The 24,621-nt window shown below is 45.7% G+C and overlaps 1 protein-coding gene across 1 annotated transcript in view; it reads right to left on the bottom strand.

Annotated features, from left to right (window-relative positions):
• LOC144148774 (uncharacterized) overlaps nt 1-20,246 on the bottom strand; it is a 43,132-nt gene extending 22,886 nt beyond the window's left edge. Inside the window, exon 1 of the mRNA XM_077680286.1 lies at nt 19,801-20,246. Within this exon, the coding sequence (XP_077536412.1) occupies nt 19,801-19,858 (58 nt within the window). The 5' untranslated portion in view covers nt 19,859-20,246. The remainder of the gene's footprint in view (nt 1-19,800) is intronic.
• Between the last annotated feature and the right edge of the window lie 4,375 nt (nt 20,247-24,621).

The raw sequence follows: 24,621 nt of genomic DNA, 5'->3' as shown, positions 1-24,621 counted from the left end.
CCGCTGACCTTCGCTCGGAACGCAGCGACTTCCGTTCGCTTGAACCAGTAACCTTTGGATGCTTCTGTTCATTTTGTTTGTAGGCAATTATACTTCGTCGAGATGTCAGATGCCTACCGGTGGTTGATGTAAACGCACCCTCATCACCTGTGTTGTCGTTATGTTCTTTGTGTTCCAAATCGCTGATGTCGATGTCTTCATCGTGACCAGGGTTATCATGATTCGGGCCCGTACGAAATTCAACAAGGTTACGTTCACGCAGTGTTGTACGGAACGGTGTTCCTGGAACTAGTTCCTTTTCGGAGGAACTGAGGAATGCCACCATTCCATTAAGAGTGTGTGGAACTGCAACAGTAACTCATTACGTTTACGAAGGAATAGCAGAGGGAATGTCGTTCCTTCCGTGAATGTTCAATCGCTAGGGTTTGACTGTTTGACTGCTAGAGTTTGACTGCTAGGGCTGAAGCTAGTGGAAAAGGCCGCAGGCCACTACTGTCTTTCTCTTGCTATAAGATGCCCAATTTACCCGCCATTCTACAGAACGTCCTTTCTCGAAAGTGAAAGGCTGAAGAGTAACCGCGCAGCGGCTCGCAAACTATCGGGCAGGCTGAGGCGGATGCTCCCGGCCACGTCGCTACGCCGTCTGCAGATGCGGATGAGACAGGTTCTTCGGTGTCCTATTGATTCGTGTTCTACCGCGACTTCTTTTGTACATAGGAGCGGAACGTGAATGCTGAGCAAGAGAAGACGCATCTGCGCCATTTCTATCGCACGCGTATTGTCTACAATACAGGCAGACGAGCCAGCCGAGGGGGCCGTACGAGACATCTTTGTTGGGTCGCTACCGTTGCGAACAACAAGGCGTCAAGTTCCCAGCATCATATACTGGAAATATTGCCGCTGCTGCCCAAAGCGAGGTGAAAGCTACATCTCATGCCCAACAGCAACCACCCCTGAGAGCTGCAAGCCGAATTCGACCTCGGACCTGACCTCGGACGTTCATCGCCCCACGGCACGGACATGGTGCTCGAACGCACCGCCTTAAACCTTCTCTCGCAGATAGCTGACTTACGGTTTCGTGATGTGCCAGGTTTACTTCGACGATTTGTTTTCGAATTTTTCTTGAGTTATTGTGCCACCTTTCCTTAGCATCCCGGCAGCGCGACGACTGAGGTGTATTATTATGGACCAGTTCAGAGCAGGGTTTCAGCCGGGCCCCGATGGCAAGCCGGGTCGTGGTAGCGTAGCTGGTGGCTGCTGCTGTGCGCAGAGTTCCTCCGTTCCGACGGAGAAAAGGCGGAGGCCAAACATAAAAAGTGTTTATCGCGTGGCTAAGTGAATAGCATAGACTTACAGGAGAGAAAGCTTCGACAAACCGGCGAACACAAAATCTCAATTCGGCAGTGTAATACTCCGAAGCTCTGTTTTCCAGGCACCGATGCACGCGCATGGGACAATTTAAGGAGCAAACCACGACGTTCAACGTTATCCACATGGCACCACAGGATGTTTACGCCGCCGAACAAAATATACACAAAACAACCACTGCCCGTTGAGAAGCGGGTTGCATGCCAGCACACGCCTATGAGCACTTGCGGAGGCGGTCGCCGGAGCCTGAGGAACTGAAAAAAGTTATCCTCAATTATAACACGGTAGTACCCTCGAGAGCTTTGGTGAAACGGCTCCGTAACATTGTCAGCGATGTGTTGACGAAAAAACGGGTTTGTCTGTCCGACACCAACATCGAGATGCAACTCTTGCTGAGTTCCAACAAAGGACTCTTCTTAGTTCTGAAAATGTGTTATGGAAAATTTTCCCCCACTCATACCGTAATATTGAATCCCCATTTGTGAAGCGCGTATGTATTGTTCCTTTCGATGCAGTTTTTTGTGCAAGACATTTATGTCTGTGCATGTGAGTAAATCTCTTTTTGCACATCCGAAACGCAGTATCATGACTGCGCATTTGAAGACCCAAGTGGACAGCGCCAGATATGTATCACTTGCATAGACGAGCGCCACCGTTGCACTTAGGCATGTCTGGAATACATCCACTGCTACATGAAAAAATGAGCCGGGGAGCGTCTCGTTGTAATATTTTATCTCCACACAATCTGTTGCCGGTGGTGGTAGTATTCGTATAATATACGTAGTTCGATATGAGTGTAAGATTGCTCTCGTTATTTCGCCTCAGGATTATCCGAAACTGTATTTTAATTTAAAAGTAAATGTAACGTTAATGTAGCGACTCCTTATATGTTCGTAGTGCAATTGAAACGCATTCCTTTCTCATTATACAAACTTGTTACGGGAACTCGTTTCAAAATTGGGAGGGAACGAGGAACGAGTTTTCGTCCCTATTTTAGAGGATCGTATACAATACTACGTTCACCGCTTTTACACGGGGTTGCAGTGAAGGCTGTTAAGTCCTCGTAATCTTTTTTGGAATGTTTTCAGTCATTCGGCGTCCTAGGCGGTCACGCTCCCAGGAGACTTTCAGCACGGATACAGGCTCTTCCGTTGCCACGTTCACCTTTGTCATCGCTTCTGATTAGATGCTTCGCGAGATACATTCTGCATCTCTTTGCAGTGTCTACTCAAAAAATATTTTCTAGGACGTCCCTGATAAAGCCGTAGAGCTGGACACAGTCATCAGTTTTTCTGTTGTTAGGTGTTTCCTAGTTTGATCGCACAAGGAAGTAATATGACACCCTTTGCGATTCCGACACGAAACCCTCCTTATATTCTCACAATCCTTGGCGTGGTGGAGGCGCCTGGCGCAGCGAAAGCAACATCCCTTTTTTAGCAATTTGGCTATCTTTCTGTCTAACGGAAGTTCAGCCCGGCTGTCATATGTAGTGCGGTCGTTGGATGCACAAAAAAGGCATATGTCGGGATATCTTGACCATTATTGTGAAAGTAGGACATGGAATGTTGTCCTTGACGTCGTTACGGGGTGTTTCATTTTGGCCGATGTGTCTGATCCAGTCATCGTTGAAATCACCTCCCGAATTCGTTCTTCAGGGTTGAGTAGGTCAAGTAGCGTTGAAACATCGTCAAGCCGTTCCACTTGTGGTCCTCATGTTGACGTTTCCGTTAACGCTAGCTGGTTGAATTTGAGGACGAGTTAATGGGGCACATCATGCAATACCGCCGTTTCTAACATTAACCAGTAGGACTCAACGCGTAGACTGATTTTCCTGCGATCTTTTGGTAGTCTGTGTCTGTTCTTGGATTGTCCGGAAACCATTTAAATAGTCAGGGGATGTCACTTTTCGGAGGCTGATCAATTTGCTTATATTCTGGGTGATTACCGCGGTTTTGTTTCCAAAACGCTGCTGCAGCAGTGAGATGGCTATGGGGTAGCTCTCGTTTGTTGTTGATCAGCCGATCACCACGCCTTCCGCTATCCCCCTCAACTAACTGCCCAAGTACTTGCGTTTTCAGCGTCGGGTAAGAATGGTTTATTGTGTATTGTCGACTCGTACAGATTCAAAAACAAAGGCCACTAATATATTCTCCGTCGAAAGACTTTATCTTCTGTTTTGTTAGTCTAACCACACCTCTTTCGTGAGGTGAGGTACGCCATGTCTTGTACTAATCCCTGAAGGGCAGTTGGGCGCAAGTTGTTTCTCCGAGCGGTTTATCATGCGAGCAGTTGAATCATGGTAATGTTTCCCTGTGTAGTATTCATCGTCTAGTTCTTCATCTCGAGCATGCTGATCGGTCTCGTTGTCAAAATAGGTTAAAGCAGTGTTTTTCTGTTTGAGCATATTGAGGTGTTCAGTCAGCTGACCGATTGGATGGTGGGGTAACCTCCCGCAAGGACATCCTCAAGTTTATGACCATTCTAGCTGATGCGCGGAGTGCACCACGCTTCCGTTTCGGACGCTCCATGGTAAAGACCGGTACGGTGATACCGCTCTGGCGAGAGTTGATTCGATGCGCCGTTCGAGGCCGCTGCGTCCTTTTCAATAGTCTTGTTTCACCGGCACGGCTCCTCAACTGTGTAGTCCTTTGATCCTGGTCATGGCACCATTTTTGTTGAGGTCGGGGAAGCAGACGTGGTTGAAGGGGCACTAGTTTCTTAACGACCTTCGAACGGGTGGAGGGAGAAGACGGCACTTGTCTCGCTTGCAGTGCCATTGCTGCTGGCCTCATTGCTTCTGTGTCGTCTTCCTTACAACCAGATCACGTTTTCCTAGAACTTCGCGTCATTCATCTTTGCATAGCACTTTCCCCCTCTTCACTTCGCTATTTCGATTACTAAGCGACGACTGGCACGGCTGGAACTCAACCTAAACATCTTTGCTGCAAAGGTCATGCCCTCTGACACCCATTTACTTTCGTATTTATTTTCATAGCGTTTTCTTGTGACCGTAAAACTAAAATTATGGATTCGGTAATGGACAACCTAAATTAAAGTTGAGGGCCGTGGAACTAATATAGCGAGAAACCACGGCCTTAGTCTCACGTAAGTTTGTTAGAAGTGCAGCGGATGTTCTAGTTTATTTACATAATCCCTCCCCTTGTTCTTTACGAAGCCGGTTTTACTTCAGCACATATCGGTGTTGCCTAAATAGGGCTGTCAACACCTTCCTGGATGAAGGGCCAATGTAGTCACCTCTGCTTGACCGCCACTAAGACATTAATGAAACTACAAACGGTAAAAGAACTTTCAGGCTAAGGTTCGCAATAACCTTGAAAGTGGAAAACAACACTTCACCACGTCATAGGCCGCTCAACTCGACTCTGACGCTCAGCCGCTCTAAAATAGCACTTACATGCGTGTCAATTTATGCATTGACCTCAAACAGCAGTTGTAAATGTTCATCTGGTGTTTTATATGCGAAATTTCGAATGGCGATATGAACCCCTTTAGTTTAACGGAACACATTCTGCATACTTGTAAAGTGAAATGTCGAAGATTCTATATTCTATCAAGACAGGTAATACACTTACAGACAGGAGAGATTTTGTCATTTCGTCTGAATTGGCCTTTCAGGTTTCCCCAACAGTACCGCGCGTACCCGAATGCAAAAAACGGGTACTGCATGCTGAAGCTAAAGAAATCCGTCTTCCTCGCAAGACCTCGTGGTGCCAGTTGGTTTTGTAAACTAAAGCAGCCTCATTTGACATAACGGGGAGAAATTTTGTAGTGCCTCGGGACGATAGAAACATATACGTTACATCGGTAAAAGATATGGTGTTCTTGTTACACAAAACGGGCGACTGGTAAAAAATAGTCAATGGTTATTCGGACGGACGTCCCCTTATTCTGGGGACTTTCATAAAGGCAGTGAACGTTTGAGCTTGAAAAACCATTCGGTACATTTGACTCTGGGTTGGATTGAAACCGCGTGATCCACAATTACAGTGGATCGCTGAAGGCTTGGACTACCGTTTATTTTATTCACAAATTTTTATCTCTTTATATCCAACGGCTGAATTTCGGTTGTGCTAAAGTACTAAAACCAAGAAAATATCAAATGGTACCAAACTCCGGCAGCCATCCTGTTTAGCTACCTTGCATATAATGCATTTTCTGGAGCAACGTGACATTCTGTGCAATATTCTAGGGCACTTTAAAAGCATCCATGCCGGAGTGCTTCATAGCTATTCAACTTTGCCATACTATTTAGAAGCCTAAATGCATACCAAGCCCACATAGTAAAATGTTTGGAGTTTTTACTTAGAGGGACATCAAACACAAGCGGTCATCGAAAAGCATGTTCTTATCAGCATCTAAATGGTGTATTGAAAAAACGACCCTGCATTCAGCCCCTGCCAGGGGGGGGAGAGGGGAGGGAGCCTGCCGCCGCTGGCGTATAGCTACTGGTCTTTTCGCGAACAGTAAAATTTCTACGGCGACGTCACTCGCCATTGATTAGCCAGAGCCCGTATACCCGCAGGGAGACACAAGAGCACCAAAGTTCCGCTTTTTCACCAAATGACAGACTGGGTGGAACTACGTTTAATTTTTGTCTCAAGTCCTTTAAAGAGGAGACAGTTAGTTGAACAAGGTGCAAACAATCCTTTTTCATCCGAGTTTTACCTGGGAGTATTTCGGTGCCCAATTTCAAAAAGTCGTCATAACTGGGTCCGGCCCGAGCATCTTCTTCAGACGGTGAAGAAAAACTTTGGCAGATGCAATTATTGTTCAAAGCTAGATACAGTCGCCCACCTGGTTAGCTGAACTTACATTTTACTCGTTTATCGTTTCTTCCTGCTTCGGAGTAAGGTAATTTAGTCGCAGATGCTTGAACCCTGTGATCATTAAATAGAACTCTAAGGACCTCCCTATTCGTTTTAATAGTTTTTTGGCACGCGTTTTGAAATATACCACGCTAAAGTCGAATCTGATGTTCCAGATAAGCCTGAGCATGACCTTACAATTACACACAGAACAACATCCTTTTTATATGCATCATTAAATATTTCTTGGCAACTTCTGACCAGCATTCTAATAAAACCGGCATGCTGTAAATCAGACAGCCACCATGTGGCCTTTCAGAGCGAACGTTGCGGAATTAGTTGGCGGTAAAATAAAATCAGACAGCTGTTTCACCAATGCAACTTGCAAGGAACTGTGGACAAAAGGGTCCGTCGCCTTTCGGTAAAAAATTAACTTATTTAGGATGTGTTGGATAAAGAAGTGCGGCAGACACAATCCTCCCCATTTTGTGCTCAACATTATCATCGTCACCTTCCAAATAAGGTACCTGCAGGACAAAAGACTATACCATTAAACTCCAACCGCTATTCTCCTCCGCTGCCCGAGTAAAATCTAGTGATCACATTTTCTGATTTGGCCTCTCCAACGTATTATTGGCTTTCCAGTAAATCTAGACTGGTCCCTCGGTATCCACTCGGATACCATGGTCGTACACCTGTTGTCATGTCGTCCGAATACACCGCCAGTCCATGTTTATTTTCTTTCTTTAACTTGAACTGTGATATCTGGCACTCCAGTTTGCTTTCTTATTCGGGAGGATCGTTTTCAGTCCCTGGTCGCGTACGGGAATGCGGCACTCAGCATCAGTGGGAACGAAGCAGGGTGGAAAAGGAAACCAAACCAGTGTACAACGTAGTTCAAGGGACGCGAAATCACCCTCCAAGTAGTGAACTGAAAGCGGAGCAGTGGAAAAGGTGCAAAAGAGACCCACGAGGGCGACAACAAAGAAGCAGACGCTAATACGATAAACATTAAGACAATTACGTTAACAGCACCTGAGATGTAACAGCAATCGTATGGCTCTGGTCCATAAGGCTGGGCGCAAGTAAGAACATATACAAGAAGAATAAAGCGTTTCAAGACGCCAACCCCAATTCACACAGTGGTGCGCACAATACCGGGATATGTGATCGGCAATGCAACGCTAAAGCTTCGGTATTCGCTACATTAGGAGCAGTGCTTAGGTGTACTATATTTTTTTATCTATTCCTTTAAGGCAAAATTCAGCAAGGACCTATTCTTCAAGAAGTGTGGCGTTGGTGTCAGTAGCATACAAAAAACCTCCTTCGGAAGCGTTTCATAACACGATGCCTGTAATGTCACAGGGCGTTCCACTGTGCAAGATCAAACTCTTGAGTAGGGAGAAGTCACACTTTCTTCAATTCCGAAATGCTGGTCTGTCTCCCATTCGAGTTCACGACTTATGATGAATGCCGACATTCGGCTTTGTAACAGTTTGCTTTGCTCGAAATTAAAATCTTCCCGTGATTGAACGCAAAAGAAACCTCAGGATTTTCTTATTCAAAACTGAAGTACACAACCCATAGTACCAGCATCTTGTTGAATAAAATTACACGTTAACAATATTTTTAGAATAAGTGCTGTAAGGAACTAGAGTGAAGGCTGGTATCGAACGGCGGTGAAAGAAATGACAATTAGTCCCTAAATGACGATCCTTCCCTATCTTCCATAAAGCGAAATTTGTGTGCAGCGCGAACGGCAGCTATCACGGTCACGGCGGATATATGCTGCGTCTCAGAAAAGGATTGTGTGATTGGCGTACGCACGGCGATGTTCGCTAGTCCGCAGTAATCCCGCCGAGCTTCGCTGCTGCCGAACATTTTGTTGCCAGTCGTCCGTGAAGCTCCCGCAAATGTCACGTGGTTCGAATAAGCCACAAACAGCGGAGGAGCGTCTGACGAAAGAAAATGTGAAGGGGAGGGCGCTCCTCCGCGGAGATGCACGGCGAAAGTGCGAGGGAAAGGCAGTGAGACACACTGAGCCTTGCTACGAGCTGAGAGGCGACGCCATATCAGCCCATGCCGCCCTTTCCGTCACTCTTCCGCAGACGCTCCTCCCTCCTCCATCTTCTTTCTGCGGGTGTGGCTCGTTCGCTAGTTTGGTTACATGGATGCCGCCGCCGCTGCAGCCGCGAAACCCCTGTATCAGGCGCCAAAGCACTTCGCGCTATTAAAAATACATACGAATAGAAAACCTGTTGGGAGTAGCTTCTCCTAGATGGACAGAATCACGAGATAGCACTACTACGGGCGCTCTGTGAGCAGAGTGCGCGGGAGAAATGCCTTAGTGGGAACATTTTATGGAATATACCACCAATCTAGTTCACATGGAAGGAGCGTGAATAAAGGAGAAGAGTGTGGGTCATATAAGACCACAGTGAAGAGGGAGTAATGTGGCAAGCTTGCCATATTCAGTTCCACGACAAGTGCAAGACAGGGACGTCCAGTGCATTGTAGATCGTAAATTAAACGGGGGGATACGCCATGCCCCTCCACGAAACCCACGTGATGATTAAAAAACCGGCCTTACTTACCAAAACAACGTGCACAATTGGGATAATGAAGCTGTTCGAAGTTTAGAACACACAGCCTCGCAAAAGGTATCGCACTTCAAGATCCCGAATTCAAGCCGTTCCCGCTTAGAATCGTCGTTCTACCCACAAGGCTAATGAGCCCAAACTACCGTGTTCCTGCAGCAGTTTTTCCAACATTTAGATGGAGTGTTACCAGTATATGGCGCTGGGTTTCCAAAGTTTAAAGCTTCCAACAACAAAATCTCGCGGAAAGGAGGGGAGAAGCCTGCAGTTTTACAACAATATTTGCGGCGGAGCAAGGTGCTCCGAAGCAAAATGTTTTGATGTTAACCCGGGTAGAGACCTGGAAATGAGAATTCATGCAGCTTGAACAAGCGGTGCAAGAAGGAGAAAAAGCACAGCGGGCTATCCCATTCTCTTCATAAGAGATCCGGGTGTTGCACTTTACATAGATCTCGAACTTGCCGCTGAAAGTTCTCCATGACTGGCTGTCCCGGATCGTGTTGTCAGAAGGCTTTCCCATCTCCCCAAAGGAGCCCGCTTTATCATGCGTTGGAACCCACGGCAACAAGCATCGACAAATCGGCGTCTGTAGAGCGAATTCGGTGGCTGTGCTCTCCAATTCATGTGCGAACGCACGTGAACTAGCAAAGAGAACAGCACGCAAGACATTACACCACGAACGCTGGGCAGAGTGTTCAGGAACGCCGACGTGACCGGTGCCGGCGCCCCTCACGAGGCGCACCTTCACGTGCTCTGGGAACTTTTTACTTGGTACTTTTATGCGACCTCCTTACGTTGCGCAAGCCCGCGGGCAAGCCAGGATGACGCCGCTGTACACGAGCCTTTATACCATGTGTTCTGCAGTAACATCACGGCTAGGCTGGAGGCGGTGAGGCTGGGCGGAGCCATGCTTCAAGCGAGCGCGAAGGTATGCGCCGGTGCACCTGGGGTTTCTAGGCAACGCGATGTGATGTCATCGCTACGCAAGGTTTTTTGGGCGAATGACGAATAATGCTAGTGTCAAACAGCTCTGGGGTCAAAACGAAATAACTTTAGGCATTTCCCGAAGTATTCATGCTTTTCCCAATGACTTTCGTATCTCACCGTTCAAGAATAGAGATGTGGGATGCTCGAAAAAAAAAACATTAAAAAACTTGCTGGAAAAATTGTTTTTTTTTTCGCTGTGTTTTTCTACAACGATAACATTGTAATAAACCTACAGAGCTTCTCTGAGGCCATTCGTTGTAGTACGACTAATCTGCAGAGAGTGAGGCGCTTGCTCAAATCAATGCCTGAACGTAAAATTGTGTGCACATTTTGAGAGCAGAAGCTCAGGTTGGACTTCTGTGATGCAGCATGTAACGTTTATAGTTTTTTCGGTGTCAAGAAAAAATTTATTGGGCACTTAAGTCTTTAGGTTATTTCGATGCGAAAGCCAGTGATTATCGGTGACTTCTTCACAGCTTCAGCCTTTTTGCGGCGCCGTCAAGTTCACCTGTCATGCAATACCGGGTTACCGCTGTAATTACCACACTTGCCTGCTGCTGCTGCTGTAGCGAGCCGGGTTCAAATCCCATTCAAACTCAGTAGTGTTTCGTGTATATTTATTTACTTATTTTCTTTTTACAGTGGCCACAACTTGGTATCATTCATGTTGTCGGCAGAGCCCACGGTCACTTTTCGGGCTTGATGTGAGATCTATTGCTGTTTAGGCATCTGGGGCCTTAAGAGTATGTCGAGTTCTTTATAGACTTGTGCGGAATCGTCCGTCTGCAATTATTCTTTTTTTTTCGAAAAAAAAAGTCTTAAAAGAAGCCTGTGATCGCAATCAAGATTTTGTGAACATATACATATGCATTCAAGGTATTGTAATATAGGTACGCGTTTATGCTTTTCTCAACTACTGCAAGATGAGAATAAAGCAGGTGTGCTGGCGTAATTGCGACCGCGAGGAGCAAGGCATAGGGTTTCCGTCAATTTCGTCATCAGTTTTCGTCAAGCCTACCAGATCTGTTTACAATGTTTGCAGTTTTGATACGATAACGACAAGTCTTTAAACAATCGACGACTAATACATCACTAGCAATGTAAAAATTAGCATAAGTAATACAATAATAAAAATTTACTTAATTGTAAGTACTTGCATAAACGTAAAAACAATTCAAAAGTTTTGATTAAAAGCTTTGTGTATACAAAATTGTTATTTTAGACGCGTAATAAAAAAATGGCATAATTTAAAGGGTTTATACAATGCTATAAATTTCTGTAATGGCAACGATAAGTGGCATGACGTGATTTCTGACAAATACGTTTAATAAATGCGAGCTATGTTACGCCGTAGTACTTCCTCTTTTCGATTGTTCGCGAAGGTTGAGGCCTGTTATTCGCTGTAATAGTTGGTGGTCTCGTGTCCGCCAACGTTATTGTTTGGCTCTTTGAAAAATTTGTGGCCGTACCAGCTTTTAGTGCGAAAATGCAGTGAAAAGCATACCAGAGTATTGGGCGTGGCAGAAAGCCTCATACCAGGGATAGCGGAGAGTGGGATTGGGAACTTTCAATGCTCTGTTGGCCCCAGGTCCTCATAGTAGGATCCTCTGGCTGTCACAGATTGCATAGCGCCCGTGAGGATATTTAAGCGTCGGCCGCAGTCAGCAATAACGAGGCTGTTCACCGAGTATGTGCACAGCCACTTGGATGTTCTTTTCGGCTGTGTACAGTGCACACTACTGAAATGTCCCTGCGTGCTTCATCGGCTTCTGCGCCAATAAAGTGCCTAGCGATTGCGTACGCAGAGATAAATTAAAGCAATGAGCATAGGTCAGCCGTCGCTGGTACGAAATGCCCGATGTAATACTGGTGGTTTCAATTTTCCCCCTTTCAACATTTTGACCTCCATATAGTGGTTAGTCGAAGTTACCAAGCCTGTCGTAGAACAATATTGTAATCCCGCAGAATACTTGCAAGCGAGTGTGGGTTGTTAACGAGTAGGTGACGCTGCAGGTCGGCGTCGGTCGAGTACAAACGAGAATGTGCAAATTCCGGCGTATTCCAAAAAGCAAGCGTTATCTTGTGGGCAATGGAGCGCAGTGACCTTGCAGCATGATGGCAATGGCAAAGGCATCGCAATGGTATAGATTGTGAATGCCTCCGCAACTTCACGTGTGCGTTGTTCTGGGTTCCTGGTCACAATCGAGGTGCGGTGTAGCTTAGGCGATCAGCCATGTCTTCCGCAATTAGTAGCGAGGATGCTCCCCTGCAACGTGTTGAGCGAATTAGCATGCTCCCGCAACCGATGGTTGACGCAACAACATGTTTGCCCTCCGTAGGACTTCCCGCAGGACCGTGGTACGTTGCACACCACAGAGAAAATGCATTCCGTGTAGGGCATTCATTATTTGACGTTGCAAAGTCCAAAAGTACGGTCATCGCTGTTTACCTTTCTGCAAAGTTTTGAAAGCTTACTGGAGGCGAAAAAATAACTCTGGCACTGACCTTCCTTCCATTTTGCATACGTTTGTGGGACAACCGGTGCAAGTATGGGATGGCGGAGACCCTTTTTTTTTGTTTGATGCGCGATTTATCAGGCATGCCCTTATGGATTTTAGATAACATGAAGGACAATCTATGAAATGAAGGATGATATCTAAGTATAAGGATGCCATCAATCGCGCTGCATGCAGAAAAGATACGTTATTTGGGCGGTGTGGCTGCGGTGGGCGACGCCACTGTTTAATAATCTTTTTGTAACCTTTGTTTTCCTTTCTGCTTTTGCTTGTTATCTTGCTTTTTATATATATTTCGCTGTTTCTTTCACTAAAATTTTGTCGTCAGTCAGCGCCCGTCCTTGTCATGCAGCCTTTCTCGTCCTGTCCCTTGCGCTGTTTTAATCATGGTGGTATATCCAGTTTCATAGTTATTCACTGTATCATTAGGTATCCTTGTGGCTGCGAGAGAAACCTGAGGGGTGATGATGGTCGTGCCGCCGGTGTGTACTTAAGGGGATGTTCAAAATCCGACAGAAAATTAGAAAAAAGTGTCAAGCCATGCAACGCCCTCCATTCCCACAAAAACGTCTTACTGTCGGAAGTAACACATTTAGTTGTTTAAATTGCATAAATAGAGCGGCATTTTAAAAATCTAAACTATACGAAAAAACATAGGAATAAATAGTTTACAAGAAGGAACTGACCTAAGCAAGAGCAGGCATATCATACACCTTCTCAGAAAATGGTAGGCTGCAGAAAAAAAAGCCCAAAAGTGAGCGAACCCCGAATGCCTTATATTTCCACAAAAATGCACAACAGGCGGGAGTAACATATTGTTTTCGTTATAATAGCGTAAATGGAGATAATTTTTCGGAAGGAATTTTGAAAATACGCAAAGCAACAAAGATTTAAAAAGCCCTTCTTACAAAAATGACCTGACGATTTCAAAATGCACGGTATACGTCTGCTAAGAAACGATAACGAAATAAAAAAGTACACAAAACAGCGTTCGAAGTACGAGTAAAAAATTGCGATTGGTGCATAACGGCGTAAGTAACAGATTTAATTGTTATAAGTTCCCATAGCCTGGAAGAGCACCAACATTAATCGGATCCAATAGAAGGATATCCCAAGGACCTCCAGAAGGATATCCCAAGGACCTCTGTTGTGTAAAAGCTTTTCCCTAAAGTGAAAAGCTCGTAGATCAACAAAGTTCGAGTTAGCCGGAGAGGTGACACTCTAGATTTCCAACAACCCAGAGAGCAGGCTGGGTTTAGGAAAAGGAACTGAAGTATGAGTTATATTCATGTTGTCAAACAAACAAAAGAAAAACCCCAGAATACACTAAACACATTTACACCGCATCTATAGAGTATGAGAAAGCATTAGATTCCGTACTCACCCCAGCCGTGATAGGAGCGGTAAAGGACTATGAACAGGGTGTACCAAGGCGGCACAGAAAGTGTGCTCCAAGACCGGCCCGTCTATGGCCGTTTTCTGGCATGTCCGGCCAGCATCCAGGTTCTGGCAGCCACTGATCATGCGTTGAACGGCCAACATTCGACAACCAGCGCTTCGGCATTTTTCCGTCCGCCCGTGTCCGGACGCACAACGGCAGCTAACCGGCTGCCAGATATTCAGTTCTCTTACGGCTGCCAAATGTTGAGAAAGAGAACGGCCGAAGTACGGCCTTAGGGCATCCGTTTTTTCTTCGGGAAGCGGTAATCAGCCGAAGCACGGCAAGCGACCGGCCACAGAACATGCGTATTCTTGCGGCAGTTGGTGTTCGAAAGGAGACCGGCCGGAGCGCGGCTGCCGTGCATTCGTTGTTTCAACGGTGAACCGTGCGTCTGGCGGTAGAATATCCGGCAACCAGTGTTATGAAGGATACCGGCCGACGTACGGCCCCAGAATATACGTTTTTCATTCGGTTAGCTGTCCTCGGCCGAATTACGGCAAGCGAATGGCCACAGAATATTTGGCAAGCGGTGTTCAAGAGGAGACCGGCCTACTTAAGGTATCTGGTTATACGTCATTTTTTCGGCAAACGCCATACAGCCGAACAACGGCACGCGCCTGGGCGCCGAGAATTCATGCACAGACGTGTTTGGAAGGAGACCGACCGGTTTGTTCCTCGGGGGAGAAAAAGCCATTAGGGAGCCGAACGACGGGGACGCGTTTTTCATCCGCTCGTGTTTCTACGTTTTAAATGAACGAACATCGTTTGTCAAACAGTAATCAGTGTTCTCGGTGAACGGGCAAGGTGCAAGGACTCCCTGGACATTAGCAGGGAACCTTTCAGGCCATCCAAATGTCATTTATTGCCACAAGAAGACTGTGCCACACCGACGGGTGAGCTAAGCCTCGCCAGTCATCGCCGCTACCACGCCTCTGCCGCCGGCTTCGTCGACGCATCAGCTCGAGGCTATTCGCCCCCTAAAGAAATGGAGAGCATTGGAGACATCGACCCGGCAGAGATGTCCGATTCGAGATGGAGATGGTTCATCAGAATAACTCGCCTTCAAGGGCGTGGGTGGACCACGAAACAACCCGAACCCATTTTGCCTGTTTCAAAATCCTACTCTCAAAATAAACTGGCTATTTCCCCTCGTGTTCAATATCCCTCCTCTCATATGAACATGTTAGCAGTTGCCCCCTCTCGCGTTCCCTCGACCTCCTACCCCTCCTCAGCGAAAACGAAGGTTGGCTGGGCTTTTGTTGCAGCCAAGACGAACAAAGGGGCAGTGGCTGCCGTGGGGCGCAGCGCGTACAATGCGTGCGTGGGGACGTACAATGAGTGCTCCCCTGCTATAACTGGTGGTGCGGGGGGGGGGGATGGGACGGATCCCCTCAGGCCTTAGTAACCAGCCCGTATTTAGGCGGCGTCGTCAACGTGTAAGTTCCATGCTATTATAGATTGATTGTATACGGCTTCACACGCCGACGAAACGCAGGCGATGAGGCGCGCCGTAGTGGAGGGCTCCGGATTAATTTTGACCACCTGGGGATCTTTAACATGTGCCGAAATATCCTACACACGGGCGTTTTGGTTTTCACCTCCACCACAAAAGCGGCCGCCGCGGCCTCCATGCTATTATAGAAAACCTAACTATTCCTTCTCTTTACCTGGCCTAACACTGATTACCCGGCCGGACCGAAGCCTTTAAATTTCCCCACAAAGGACAGACACTGTATTCTTCTGCTGCAGTTATTTTTTATTTATTTGCAGCGGGGAGGCACGGCCGTCTTTTCCTTCCAGGCGCATCGAGCTCGCACAATGCCAGGCGAAGCTCCCCTGCTCGTTCCCACTAAAACGGTCGCTCCCCTCTCCAGCTGAGGTGAGGGCTTTCGCGCCAGAGGGAGGCGCAACACGTGGCAAGAAGGACAGGGATTATGGACAGTGGGATTTTGACACACGGGGGAAGCGGGGCGGGAAAACTTCGACGGGGAAATGCGACATGGGGAAACGGGCTACACCCAAGGGCGTCGAGCAGGCGGCCACCACGCAGGAGCTAAACCGCCACCATGTCAAGGACTCCCCACCAAAGAAAGGCAAGTGCGAGCAAAAGCGCAAGTTAATCTGCTTACAATTAAACTGCGACAAGCCATGTTGCACTATGTTGTTGGTGATAAACGTAGAAGAGACTCGCTCGTGCATTGGTAGGATCAACTTCATGCCCTGCACTATGTTACTTCATGGGATTTTACGACTGCCTATTTAGAAAAAAAAATTATTTTAAATTTCCGGTAGAAACCGAGCCTTGTCACTGACGAAGCCTAGCTGTTAATTTAGTTCCGATGTTTGAAGGTGAGCTTAGCTACTCTTGGGATATGACTCATTTGTTTAAACCTAATCGCCAGCATCCTAGCAAACACGGATTTTGTCAGGATTTTCTTCCTCAACGCAGATTGTTGAGTTCACGCACGATTTGGCTCTTGCTATAGATAAGCTTAAAGTGATTGACTGTATATTCTTGGACTGCAAAAAAGCAAATGATGGTGTTCCATATCACCTTCTGCGTAGTACATTTCATCCTATGAACTGAATGAATCGGTTTTTGCATTGTTATTACTATTGGCCCTATAACTTTGTTCAAAAGTACTGTGTAGTTTACCGGACTATAGCGAATGAACGTGATCCAGTATACCTGCTGCTTTATTCGAATTTAATACCATCCTGGTGTGCTGATTCAGAAAAGTTTTTGGATGTTAAACAGTGTGTTAACGGCACCTTTACAAGAAAACCTTCATTCCAATTGAATATGTATACCGTAAATTATGCTGCTGTGACAACGGCCGAGGAATATAAATGCCTAGGAGTTTATTTAGGGAGTGGTTAGAGGTTAAATAGGCAGGTTCACACCATAAAAGTTACGGCTGCATAAGTTTTTGGCTTTCTGAGACGAAATTTCAGTGAACCTCCATCTAACTGAAAAGAACAACCGTATTTCACTCATGTGCGCTCAATCTTGGAGTACGCATGTGTTTTCGTAGATCCCTACACCGAAGAGCTGGTTGATACTCTCGAAAACATACAGAATATGTCAGTACGATTCGTATTAGGTAATTGGCACGCTGAACTTAGTATGAGAGAAAGTAAAAGTAAACTGAAATGGCAGGACGTGAAAGATAACAGACGAAACCACAGGTTGAACTTTTTTCGTAATATCTATCATCCGAAAACTGGAGTAGAAGGGGAGAAGTATGTCCAAGCGCCATTCTACATATCGCAAAGTGGGACGGCTAGCTTAAAGCAAATTATTAACTTTCCTTTAAAGGTGACGCCTTTCGCGATTCATTTTATTTTACATCAATACTGCAGTGTAATTATCTTCTGTTAACTGTTTATATTGATATTGATATTATATTATATTATATTATATTATATTGAAATTTATATTAACTGTTTATATTGACGATTTTCAGGGCGCTTTGTAGAATTATTTTGTAATTTTGTCTCATATTTATTGCTTAGTGTTAAGTATCTCCTTTCTGTAATGCATGCAAAGGCAAGCAGGGATCAAATAAATAAATAAATAAATAAATAAACCATTTATTTATTTATTTATTTATTTATTTATTTATTTATTTATTTCAAACAATGAATAAATAAATGAATAAAAATAAATAAAAAATAAATAAATAAACTTCCTGAGCCGCAAGTTTGGCTCCGACGGGTTGAGAACCCTACGCATTCAACCTTGACCAATAAAATATTTATTGCCCTATTCGTTGCAGTATGCAAGGTTTCCTGTATGCATGCTACCATTGCTATGTTATTAGTTTGAAACGCCTTTCCTTGCGTGAACACAAAGGGATACAACTGCAGCCACCTGAAGCAGGGCGTCATTCGCAACGCGTCTAGAATTTTTTGAACGTAGTATGACATTAGAAGAAAATTAAGTTCTTTTGGAGTATTAAGGGGTGTGGACGTATACTCATGAAAACAACATTAAAATAGATTGAAAATGAAAGTACCTGTTCGCTCCTTCTTAGGATCAGCCCTGCGCAAGATGATCAGAAAAGTTGATCGAGTATAAAATGTCTTTGCAAGAAAAATGGGCAAAAACTGGACATACTTTTTTGTGAAGGAGTTATAATAAATGCTCCTGACTGTTTTGTTGAGAACCAAAACACTTCGTAAAGGCATTCACGCCGGTTTTATAAAGATCGAAATTGGTCAAGCAACTGTTATAAAAATAGTTTATGTAGTCATAGCATGAAAGTGTTCCGGAATATTTCCCTAAAAGAAATTGGCTAAAAGCGGCGCAATTTATCTCTCTGAAATTCAACCTACAAAAGTATGCGCTCTCCGCCCCGCCCCCTCCTCTTTCCCCGTTTATTACAGGTAAGCCGCCCCACAGAGGATATCAGGACCTGGACAGTACATCTATTCAAGCTCTATAAAGAACTGAATATTTTCTGTGTTTGGCAGTAAAAGAGGCACAGCAATTAAAGGAACGACAATTTATGAGTACTGTTTAATAAATGAATTTTGCTGTCAACTGAGGCTGGTAATTTAGCAAGGCTGCGCTGAAAGCTTGACGGCTGGTGGTTGCGCGCGACCTCACTTTGATGTGGCTGCATTGGACCCAAAATGCTGGGTTTGTGCTGCTTCTGCGCTGCGCGAATGAGTCATCTGCTTGCGCGACATGCAGTGACCGGCCTCAGTACAGTTAACGTACTGTGGCTGAACTCCAATGCCCGTAGCACGGCCGTATTTCCGGTAGCTGTAGTCCGGCTGGAGTCCGACGACCGCATCTCGGCTGTCCTTTGGCGGCCGTACTTCGGCCGTACACGGGTGGCTTTGGAATGGCCGGGGCCCTACGGCTGGAATCTGGCCGTATGACCGTAAGCCGGTCGACTGGCCGACGGACACTGGCCGTTGTACAGCCATGGGAGTACGGCCGTATACGGCCAAAAGGCCCACATTTGGACATGGGCCGAACATGGCTGCCGGAAAACGGCCGGAGGACAGAAAATCACCGGCCAAAGTACACCGGCCTGTTTTAGGCCTAACAGTCCTGTGCTGCCTGGGTATCTATATAAGACTTCTAGAAGACATATATAAAGAATGCACGGGCACGATACACCCCGCCCAACCGCCAAGCAAAGCGGTAAATTCCCGATCCATAAGGGAGTAAGACTGGGAGATACCATATCGTGGAAGCTATTCACAGCATGTTTGGAGGGGGTGTTCAGAACGCTTGACTGGGAAATCACAGGACTAAGCAAAATGGGGAGTACTTCAACGATTTGAGGATGGCGGACGACATAGTATTACTGAGTGAGACTGCAGGACACCTGCAAACAATGCTTGAGGGACTACGTTCAGAAAGCATGGTTGCGAGGCTAAAAATAAATATAAGCAAATTTAAAGTAATGAGAAATACTCTTGCGAAAACGGAATTTAAAATTTGGTGAATCGCATTTGTAATGGGAACCCATTTACTCGATGGCATTTCATATTTGTTAACCCTTTCGGCCCTGGTGTCCTGTATTTAGGACATTAACCAAAAGCCTTCTAGCAATTTGAGAACAAAACGAAAACATATAGTTTTCTGGGAAACAGTTCCTAAGGATGCCCCTTCCGATTGATATAACTATTGTTCCTTTTTTGCTATAGCTGAACACATGAAAGAGGAAACCATTGCAGTGAAGACCAAATTGACGTCAGGGTGACTCCAAGGACTGAAGTCATAGTTAGATTACATGGCTGTCGATCGAAAAATATTTGCACTACCAGCTTCAATTTTTGTATGTGGGTTAAGTTCTGTCCAAAATTTAGGAAAACAAGCAAAAATATTTTCTCTACAAGACTTTAAAATTTTAATTGCCTAATGACCCAATTAGTTATCATGCCTGTAGATCGGTAATTACATGCATCACAAGCTCAATTTTTTCTTTGTAAACTAATAGGGTACAAATATTAAAGAAAACACATAGAAAAAATCTTTTCAGTTGAAAGAAAAAAATTCAGGGCTGAAAGGGTTAAACATCTCTTAGCATTTGAAAGTCACTCACCTCCAATAGCGAGAGCTAGAACGACACAGAGAGTTCCAAGTGCACGGGTCATGTTCATGGTGCTTTGGGCAAACCGACAGCGGCTCTATTGCAACCAGAGAATGGGGATCTGCATTTATGCGATTGCCACACACTTTATATAGCCGGTGGGAATATCACGCGTACATTTCTATCCAATCTCTCCCTCAGTCGCCCTCACGGTGCTGAAAGCCACACAACGTCACAGAAGAAAACATAGGAGAAAGCAAGGCGAACGACAGGATTCCAAGAATCCCGCAAAAATGAGTCGAAGCCTGCAGCCGCCTCCTCCAGAATGACATTCTTTGCAAGGCATTCAAGACGCTTCCGTTGCTTTTTCTCTCTCCGAGTTAATCCAAGCGTGAAGGGCCGCTACTAGAGGGCAATCGCTTATCCGCGCACGGTTACGTAAAACGGTCCCACGGTGGCCCTGCTTTTCCTACCGTGCTTGAAACTTTCCGTGTCGTGTGGCCGCCTGTATTCTAATGCCAAGACTTCTTAGGCGTATTCTGGCTATGTCCATGCCAGTTAGGGTAAGTGGCCGCCAGTGATGCGTGAATGATGAATAAAAGTTGGAGCTATGGCGGCAGCCAAACGAAGCAGCCAGAGCAGCGCGATTCCAAGAACAACCCAGTGATGCCACCGCAGTGAGCGGCCACGGATGCGCCTAACCGGGAATGAGTGCCGTTCTGCCATGACAACCGCGACGACATTCATGTGTCCAGCTTCTATTTTTTTAGTCTCAACGTGGATCTTCCTTGTGTGGATGGAGCAAGTTAAGCTTTTGTCCGCCCTTGTTACGGACACACAATATGCAAAGTACGGAAAGACCTCATCCGCTTATGAGGTGCTGAACCAAGGACGTGAATTCTATCCCGGGCGTGGTGGCTCCTTTTCTTATGGAGGTGAAATGCAAAAACAACCGTGTCGAGATTTCTGCTAAAGATCCTCAAGTGGTCAGAATAAACTGCATCCCTCCACTGCGGCGCGCCCCGTCACTCATTAATGGATTGGGTGCATTACACTCACGAAATTAAGTATCTCCACTTACTGGGAGTGGTACTTTTTTGGTGACTATTTTCGCCATATAATTAGATATCTAGATTGCCCATGCTGTTCATAGGATTAATTCTACGTGGCAGTACGGCGAGCGTTCTACCCGGTTTCGGCATCGTTTAAACTTTCTTTAAAACCGTCGTTTAAAACCATCGTTTAAAACCAGCGTTTAAACAAATTTATTGTCAGGTAACACCAAATCAATCCCAACACGAACTCGAGTTGCCTGTTCGGCAAAAACCCTAAATGGGCCATTTAGCCATTAAAAACGGCGCCCTGCGTCCGTAACTCTAGAACGGCTCCTTGGTAGGCATTCGGTTTAACGAGGATTTGCATGTCATGAGCAGTTCCGCGGAGTGTATTCCATCACAAAACGTGTCATCTGGCATCGAATTCAAAGATATCTGAGCAAATAACGAAAGCGACGGAAAGATGATTCCAAGGACTTCGCGTCGACGTTCCTTATAGAAATCAGCCCCATAAAAAGCATTAAGGAGTGCGAGCTCAATCTCAGCAGTAGCATGATGTCGCCATCCCGGCCAGTATAACGCATATGGAGGGAGGAGAACAAGCAGCGAAATTCACTCTCGTCGCCAACTCTCCCACTACGTAGCGGCATGAACGAGCAGCAGTTCATCTTGTAAGAGGAGGATCAAAGCCGTTCGAAAGGGTTATAGGTTTCATGAAGACAAAATATACATATGCGCTTTTCGAAAGTATAGGTGAATTATAGAGCACCCAACGCTTGACCGGCAGCAACCCATGGTTTATTCACTAAGAATTCACACAGTTTCTGTCAAAATTTAAATTCTCACGCTAAATCGTACGTTTCGGGACGTCAGCGATGACATACCCAGTCCCCGCATTTGAGACTAATGTTTATTGGCTAAGGCAGCAGCGGACTCCAAAACGTCTGTCGTTCCTTCGTTTACCATGCTTCCTCTAGATGGGGTCGCCATACTGCTCGAACCTCCTGTCCGCACTTACTTGGTTTTTGCGCGAATTTGCATCTTGCTTATACGAGTGACGTTATACCTGATGCTGTTAAAACAAAAGCTTACTTAGTGAATCGATGGTCTAACTGTGACTGAACGCAATAATATCAGCGAAGCTTCGTTCCCTTCTCACTTTCGTTTGAACCAATAAACAACAACAAGCTCATAGAAGCCCACCGAAGCGACGGGTAAGACAAGACGATAGCGCTCGCTGCAACAAGGTAAAAATGGCAAAAACTGCAGGTGCTGAGCTTCAATTATACAAAACAAAGTGCCATACTACTGTGTGGAGGATGACCAGCGAAACTCGGCCAGTCAAAGGAGTGCGCGAAGCTGAACACGTTTCTTTTTCTTAGTTAACTACGTGAATGCACTAACATACTAGTTAACTATCTGTACGAAACCTGGAAGTTGCAGACTTTCGTTCCAGCAGGCAAAAAAGGGGGTGTACGTAAATACATAATTTCGGGGGTAGCCGTGGACTCGATTAGCACAGGACAGGAGCAGTTGGAGGTCAATGGGAGAGGCCTTCGCCTTGCAGTGGTCCTGCAGTGGTGATGCTGATGATGACGTTTCGCTCGCGCAACGTGGTATCTGGCTGTCTGTTTAATGCACCAAGCCATACCCCTGGACCACAGAGCACAGCAGACAAATCGAATCGTACCTCCAGCCTCCACGTTCACATCTCCCACCAGAACAACGAGCATATCATAGCTGAGCGCGTCAACACTGGCTGCGCGTGCAAGTGCGAACTACCCCCCCCCCCCCCCCTCTTCCCCTACTTCACCCCTCTCCCACCCGTGCACGCATCAAGGCGCATCCAGTGTTGTGCGCGTGATTATACGGGAAACACACGGCCAAAACTTCACTGAACGCTTCCTTCCACAAGGCGACGGAAATGCTAATATACGAAGAGTAAGAATTTCTTTCTTCCGCAGTTTCGCTAATGGCCAAGAAATGAGAACTTCGCTGCAATTTTGGAGCAAGGGAAACTTTAAGCATCAGTTTCTAGACCCTGATTTGAGACACGGGCGCAGCTTATACGATCGCGTTAGGCGCACAACTGACTTTTCAAAGGCGGCGAAAGGGAGAGGCATGAAAAAGGGGTGGCGTTGGGCTCACGGCTCGAGTGTTTCTGATGGCGCTACTTCTGTACTAAAAGCAGCGAAGATAATCTGTATAGATCATGTGTTTATTGGCAAGGTGGCGCGGTTGGAAGACGAGCCAACTGGGGTGTTCCGGAGTGACTACACGGGAAATCTTGTCCCGTTTCTGACGAAACAAATATTTCAACGCGTGTATTTCATTGTTAATGGATTTTACCTCACGCTTAGTGTGGTACAGCTAACAGTTTCGCTGTCCGTTCGCGACAATAGGCCTCGAAACTTTTTTCTGTATGGGGGATTATAAACTTGTGCCTGTTTGGCCAACTCATCTTTACCGAGTCGGTGGGGTTAAAACGCTTTCTAAGACATCTTTGTTTGAGTATTGCGGCCCCTAGCTTTGTATGGGGCGTTACAGGTCAGAGTGTTCCACTTTTAAGTATGTGTGCGCATTTCTGCTTCAGATTTTTCTTCCGTACCCGATATTAGGATGCATACAAACGTGAACAAGGAAAGAAAAAGTATCGGTCTCCCTACGCACGTACATACTGGGATAACGCCTGTGGTGGTTTGCATGAACTGCAGGATGATCTGAAGAGCGTTTATAATTGGTGCGAAAAATGGCTTATGTCATTTCATCCCATTTCATTTATTTGCACCTTAAATGCCCGAAGGCATTACATAAGGCGAGTTGGGGGGGGGGAGGTCTCTTAGCCGTGGTATTATCATTTACAATATCAATAAATGCAAAACCATGCGAATATCTCGGCTGCATAACAACTCGCATGCGTATTATTTGAATAATATTCCCCTTTCCTGCGTTGACTCTTACAAATATCTCGGGGTTCCTATCCCGAAAGATCTCATTTGCAATATGCACGTAAAATACATAATTAACCATGCGACAGCAAGCTAGGATATTTTCGTTGGAACTTGTACTTCGTGCCCTCGGCTGCTAAATTAACACTTTGTAAGTCATTCGTTCGTCCAAAATTAGAGTACGCCTGCGCAATCTGTGACCCCCAAAAAATTACGCTCGTCCAATCCATTGCAGCCATCCAGAATCGTGACACTCGTTTCATCTTATGGAACTCTAGCCGTAATAGCAGTGTAACCTGAATAAATTATGCTCTTGGTCTGCCTGACGTGTCGGCCGGCCACAAATATAAGCGCCATTGCCTTTTCCAAAACAAATTTTTCTACATCATTCACCTGAAAGAACCGCTGACGCTTCCGCCTACATATATTTCATCCCGCACAGACCACGTAAACAAAGATAGTGTTTCTTCTTGTCGGACTAACCTATATAATGATTCTTTCATTGCAAGAACCAGTGTTGACCCCAACTACCTTCCTGCCTCCACTGCTGCCATCTCAGAACACTCGCGATTCAAGACTGCCCTAAAAAACCTCCTATGTTAACGTGTGTTTAATACTATGTACTACCTCTTTTGTGCTTCCACTGTTGGTTGTCGTAGTTCTGTACCCCCACTCCTTGGTGTAGGGCCTCGGAAAGCATTTTAAATAAATGAATAAATGAATAAAACCGAATGAACGGCATTTTCAGAAAAAGAGATTTTACTGTAGAAGCGGAGAAATTTCTGGAGCCTTAATAATATGCGTATTACGCCTAATGTTCTAGTGCGTTT

Source organism: Haemaphysalis longicornis, unplaced genomic scaffold (assembly GCF_048455015.1).
Source record: "Haemaphysalis longicornis isolate Haplotype H1 unplaced genomic scaffold, Haemaphysalis longicornis Haplotype H1 scaffold_8, whole genome shotgun sequence".
Taxonomy (NCBI): Eukaryota; Metazoa; Arthropoda; class Arachnida; order Ixodida; family Ixodidae; genus Haemaphysalis; species Haemaphysalis longicornis.
This window is presented reverse-complemented; position numbering and strand designations above follow the sequence as displayed.